Source organism: Oryzias melastigma, linkage group LG4, assembly GCF_002922805.2.
Source record: "Oryzias melastigma strain HK-1 linkage group LG4, ASM292280v2, whole genome shotgun sequence".
Lineage (NCBI taxonomy): Eukaryota > Metazoa > Chordata > Actinopteri > Beloniformes > Adrianichthyidae > Oryzias > Oryzias melastigma.
Window position 1 is genome coordinate 27060982 of NC_050515.1, and position 6632 is coordinate 27067613.

General features: G+C 38.3%; 1 protein-coding gene across 1 annotated transcript in view; it reads right to left on the bottom strand.

Moving 5' to 3' along the window:
- Positions 1-6632, bottom strand: part of LOC118598707 — a 116413-nt gene that overhangs the window by 104454 nt on the left and 5327 nt on the right. Inside the window, exon 2 of the mRNA XM_036211665.1 lies at positions 1107-1228. Within this exon, the coding sequence (XP_036067558.1) occupies positions 1107-1228 (122 nt within the window). The remainder of the gene's footprint in view (positions 1-1106; positions 1229-6632) is intronic.

The following is a 6632-nucleotide window of genomic DNA, read 5'->3' on the forward strand; positions in this document are numbered from 1 at the left end:
TGGGAACGCCTCGGGGTCCCCCCAGAGGAGCTGGAGGAAGTGGCCGGGGAGACGGAAGTCTGGGCATCTTTGCTCAGACTGCTGCCCCCGCGACCCGGTCCCGGATGAAGCGGAGGAAGATGGACGGATAATGTTGTCATCACTTTCTGCAATGGGGGGAAACAGCAACTCCGCCTCAACCTTTCCGTTACATTTTTCTATAGATCTACAACAGATGGGGACCCTCAAGAGGTATGGTTGGGTACTGTTCAATGGGAATGCTCAAAATACTGGACCGGACCGCTCAGTGGAAAAGATATTTTGTGGTTCTTCTTGAGGCTGGTGGGTCTATGGGAAGGTGATCCTATGCAACTTTTTTGGCTTTGCCAGGCCAAGTCCCATGTGAGGAAGCTACCAGGCTCTTTCTTGCAAACCCCAATCCTGGGCCTGGATCTAGGATGGGACCTCTGAAAAGTCAGTCCAAGCGACAGAACAGATCTTGATTGTAAGATGCTTTAGAATCCTTCTTAGTTTGGTTTATCAACAAGGAACTCTCCCTTTGGAGGCTGTATCAGGAGCACTTCCTACAGACAGAATCCTAACCCTTAGATTCACTCAAGCTCTTTCCCTTCACACACCCACCACCACCACTGTATTAAGGTGGCAGTGGAAGGAGGGGAAAACATATTTTCTTGAGTACAAAGAGCATAAAAATGCATAGGTGAAAGAATCTAAACACCACTGACTAATGTATTGGTACAACTGAAGGTTCATCGAGGACCTCAGAGGTTAATGAGCTGTTCTCCTGTAGGTGACAGGTGTCGACTGCATGATAGCCTCCTGGATTTCTGCCAGTCTATTATGAGGCACCTTTTAGTGTGTGAGCCTCTGATGCATTATCATTGTTAGAAACCCTCATTAAAAGTAATTGGTATTTCCATGTGAAATGTAGCTCATTAGACAGCAGTGTTTTGTCTCAATAAGGAATGCCAAGGAGGTATTTATTTGCCGTTAGAAATCCAGCACAGATGTTTCCCCTTTCACATTTTGACAAGTAGCTGATGAGGAAAAACAGCCAAGCTTAAATTCTAAATATCAAGGTTCCCCACGCAGGACGTCTTCCTCACCCTCTGGATCCATGTAGATAGACACACGTGATGGGCAAGTAAATTCTTGCAGTCGCAGAAATTCCTCAGAGGGTTGCTGGATATTAGTTCACCATCCCTGCATATAAAGCACTCTGACATCTCTGTTGAGGAAGAGGAGAGGATAGATGTTATGAGCAGTTTCACACTGAATCAAAGGCTAATCCCTGATTCGCTTTGAGATTCATGTCAAATAGTCTCCTGAGTACAGTGCCTCCTTTTTTCTATCATAGTGTTAAACACATACTGTACAACTCCCTTGAGCATTTGCCTGTTATTTTGTTCCCAGTGGGAATGGGAAAGAGAATCTGGGCTTGGAGGTAAGAGAAGCAGGCCAACATAATGGACTGAGTCATGAAAACACAACGTTGACCAAAAGAATTCAATCCTTTTTTTGTAATGAGCTCATCTGTCTGTCCCTCCATCATAAAAAACAACCTCCATTACCGATCAGGAATAGAAAATAAAGCAACCAACATCAAATACCAGGTAGATTTTAAAAAATTTGTCTATACTTTGTACTTTTGTTTTTTGTAAAAACCCCATATTTTTTACTTGGAGGTGAATTTAACAACACTCCTTTGGCAGCCAGCCTTCAGTGGTCATTATTGCCTCGTTTCCACAGGACGACTCCGGTTTACATCGCTCTTATGATTGAAAAATAAAAACACTTCTTAAATTATAAAGTTCCTCTCTCCTTTAAAACAATGACTTCACTCTTTAAGTCTAACTACTTTTAAAGGCAGAAAACAAAGTTTCCAACATTATTAAAAAAAAATAATGTATTTGATTTTTTAAAATAGTGCATTTGTAGAATCACAAAAACAAAAAAATCTCATCATTGGTGTCGTCATAGTCTCTTGTGTTTCAACGTCTTGTTTTAGTGTTATCTAAGAAATCTTTGTGTTCTTCTCGGGGAAAGATGATTAATTACAATCTGACATGTGATAGTCTGTCTTGACTCCACCTCAGAGTTAACGGTGATCACTCAAGTGTTCAGTGAACAATGGAGAGCTGTGCTGACATTAAATCAAAGGAAACAGAAATAAACTAGATCTGAGGAAAAAGTGAAGATTTCTTCAAATGTGATAAATGACAAAGACAGGAGGTGAATTTAGAGATGAAGATAACTCAGGAACACAAGGGCGGACTCAAGAAAAATAGAAGCAGCTTGAGTCACTGTAAACTGAAGTCAAAGGCTATTGAGAGGAAGTGATGCTCATACAGATAAACAAGAAAACCAGACTTTCAAAATAAAACAGAAATTCATCATGAATACTTTGCAAAAACAAGTCAGTCTTTAAAACAAAACATAGACCAAAAATGTAAAAGTCAGAATCACAGACAGTGATGTCTGTGTTATTTATACAAGTAAATAGATAAAACATGCAGATATTTTTATTTTATTAAGGGCAGCTAAATACTTCAGATTATCTCCTGACAAAACTTGAGAATCAAAACGTTCATAGATACTTAGAGAAGAGTTTAGAGGAAAGCAGAAAAAAAATTCTCAAGATTTTCTGGGTTTCAGATTCTCTCCATTTGTTTTGGAGAAAATCTTCAAATCTTAAAACCTTCAGTTTTATAGTCCCATGAAAATCCTGTTTTTTTTTTATTTTTAACATGTTTTTGTGGCATTTTTCTTATGAAAGAGAACAAATGTAATAAGAAATCATTTCGTTTTTTCATTTCTGAGTATTTCTCCTTTTAAATCAACCAAACTGTCTTGGACAGACTCTGTTTGAATAAATGATCTTCTTTCCATCAACAGCTCTGCTGCACATGCACTAAACCCTCATCTGTTCCTAGTGTCTAGTTCAGGTTCTGGAGAAGAGAAGATGGTATCTTCACATTGACTGCAGTCAAATGAGCCGCCGTTCACATTTCTGTGGTCAAATCAGCATCACTGGATTTTTGGTGTGAGTTTCATCCAATACTTACGGTAGCAGGACTGAGAACGCTGGAAAATCTCCACCAGACTCCACGGAGCTTCTTGATGTGACCACGGAAATGTGAACGGCGGCTCATTTGACCGCAGTTGGAAAGGATTGTAAATCAATGAAAGAGCATTTTGATGTTAGCTTTGATTATTTTATCAAGAACTCTGAGAAACCAATGATTGAATGTATTGATCACAGTCAATAAACATTGGAGAATTAGCTAAAAGAGTCTTTGGTGAACTGGAAGGAGAAAGAATCAGGATTTTGGAGGAAGTTCTGTCCATGAAGATCTTCACTTCCTCGTCCAGCTGACATCCGGATCAGAACCATACGGCTGGACATTACCCAGATTGATGGATGTTTTTATGTAGCAGCATGAAGATTTATGCTAGAGACACAGAGCTATCAGAATCTGGGGGAGGGGGGGCTCGGATCAGCCCCAAAAGGCACACCCCCTCACAGGAGATTTTGGAAAAAAAGGGGTTCAGATCAACAAGAACAATGAATTTTTAAGACATTTAGGTTGTAGGATTTTGATTAAAAGTTTAATAATCATAATTAAAACACTACTAGGAACTTTTAGTTAATTATTCTTTTTAATTGTTGAAGGGGACTTTAAAGGTTTTTTAAAGTCTATTTTGTAAGACTAAAATTAGCTGAAAAATATGTTTGTCCCAAAAAGAAATGCACAGACAAATCAAATTGTTTAAATTGAAAAGACAAAAAAAATAAACATTTTGGTTCGCTTTAATGATGTTATATTGGGACGTGAAATCATTTGACATTTTTTTTTTGTACTGTAACTGTACATATTATATTTGTGTGTTATTGTTAGTGTTTTTCTTTTATCTTCCCAGGTTTTAACTCTGCAAACAATGATTCAAAGGAATCAATCTTATATTAGTGCTTTTGTTTGGAAAAATAACTAAACAATGCTATCTTTTCAGAACGTAATAAAGATTCAGTTCAACTGGACATAACTTTACAAAGAATTCTAACGCTGTTTTTATGAGTGTGTGTGTTATCTTTAGGAAAACGGTTAAAAAAGTTCAAAATATTCAAACTAGTTTCAAAGGTTTTCAGTCTTTGGAGATTTCTTGCAGAAAACAATTCAAAGTTGTTCATTTTAGATTTATAGAGGGATAGGAATTAGAGAACATTACCTACACTTTATGATTGTAAGATTTTACAAAAATGTTCCTTTTTTGCTGTAGTAATTAGAACTAAAAAGCAACTTTAGAGCTGTAGACTAAACAGTATAGCTAGAGGCCAGATTAGCTGGTTTCATCCCATAAAGACATTGGGAGACAGCCGTCAGGGCGCTGCCTCTCAAACTACTGTCTCTTCTGGGCCTCTTGTTGAGCCTTCAGGTGGAAATCTATCATGAGATGAAAAATGCTTTAATCAAAGGCCGGGTTTTAATCCAGTCCAACACAATCTGCGTAAGCACATTTTATTACTGACTGAGCATTTTCGTTCCAGCAGCATTCATGTTTTGGAGACAAGCTGTGAAGGTGAAAAGCCTTTGAAACTTTTTTTTTTTTTTTTTTTTTGCTCCTAAACTTGGCCTATCGAGATACATGGGTGCTTCTTGCTTTCCGACATAAGAATCCTCTCCTGACCTGCACTGTCCAAATTCATGTTTGCTTCTCTTTTTTTGTCTCCCCATGAAACTTTATATTAGGTTTAGTTGGTTTTTGGCCACTGTCAGAATGACTTGGAACATGCAGAAAATAATAAAGTGTAGAGACATACCTACACAGACAGACAGGCTATGTAACAGAGAGTGTGCATGTTTCAACAGCCTGACCTAAAATCTCTCCAAAGTTACTGCGATGGCAGGTTCTCCAATTATACCCACAAGTCTTTTAGTGTTTCACTTCCCTGAATCTGTGCTGCTTTTTACGATCATTATGGCAAGCCCTGAGGCGCTTCTGCAACTAAATAACAGTACAGCTGCTGAGAAATGACTAGAAAACAACATTACAACAGAGATGTAAACATGTGGCACGTCAATCGTAGCTGAGCTGACATGTCTGCGTGATCTGTGACTCCCATAATTAACTGTCAACGATGTCAGTGTTCCACATGAAGGAGGCTGCTCGACTAACTGGCTGGAGTCTCATGGTTTAACAGCGAACAAAACTGCCTGGGTGCAGCAGCAGCAGCGGCCGCCGCGGGTTGCATTGTTTTCCGCGCGGGCCGGCGGAGTCCTCCGCTGATGAGACCGCGCCGACTCACCCAAGATCTGTGTTTGCGCTCTTGTTCCGTTTCAGGTACAGGCTTTGGTAAGTTGTTTTACCTGCTTTTCATCCATTTAGTCTTAGTTTCAGACGTGTACAAGGAACGGCACAAATATGAGAAAACACTAACATGCACAGTCCTGTTTTTGCAGCACTGAGTGATGCAGAATATAGAAAATGACAAACATAGAAAAATGCCAGATTTTGGATAATTTAATCCTCTGATTCGTTGTTAACGACCTCATTAACAAAAGAATGATGGGAAACCAGCGTGATCTGGGCAAGGAAACGCCTGTGTGGCAACCATCTGGCTGGGGGTGTGCTGGCACATGGGGGAGGGGGCATCATGGATTGTAGCAAAAACAACGTTTTCATACTCAGATATTGTTCATTCTTAATTCAATGCATGTTTCATATAAGATCAAGTAAAAGGTTGATCAAGTTGAAGTTATTTAAATCGGTTTCATAATCTATCCAATTTGTGAAAAATGTGTCAGAAATGAGACGGATCGGTTGGAAAACCTTTGGAAAAAGCATTTAGGTAAATGGTTATGTTTTGTTAGAGAAATCTATAAGCCCAGGAACAATAATTCTGCTTTAATTCACCATTAGAGACCCTTTTACTGCAATTATTGTGCTTTGCTGCTATAGTATGAGGTGAGCATAAAGGTATAATGGACGCTGAAAGGTCTAAGGGAAAATTGAAGAAAGAATGAAAAAAGAAATCTAAAGATCTGAAAAAACACTCGATGGAGATCGAAGTCTGTGAAATGGAGAATTCATGTAACAGTCTGGCAGATTTGGTCAGTGTAACAAAGATTAAATGAATAAAAACACAACTCATCTTTAGTGAAAGTACAGGGGCAATAACCACGTTTCTGTAGTTAAAAAAATACTGGTAATCATGATTAAGAGGCGATATATGTCATTTTAAACAAAAGAATTCTGGAGTTTTAATTGCTGTATTTTTTGGAGTCTATGACAAGTTTTTTTTTTTACATTGTTTGTCCAGGGCACTTATACTCAAAAACGACATGAAAAGACATTTAAAGAAAAACACTTTGCATATACTGTATATACAGTATACATATACAGTGCTCAGCATAAATGAGTACACCCTCTTTAAAAAGTACCAATTAAATCAATAGCTTTATAAACAAAATAAAAATTTCCAAACTTTGAGTTTTGGATGAGTTTTATTGTACACTTGTTGAACTCCAAAACACGACATTTTTATGTGTCTCATAGAGAAGGTTGATTCTGTAAAGACACTAAAGGTTCAATGGAAAATGTAGAGGGGTGTACTCATATATGCTGAGCACTGT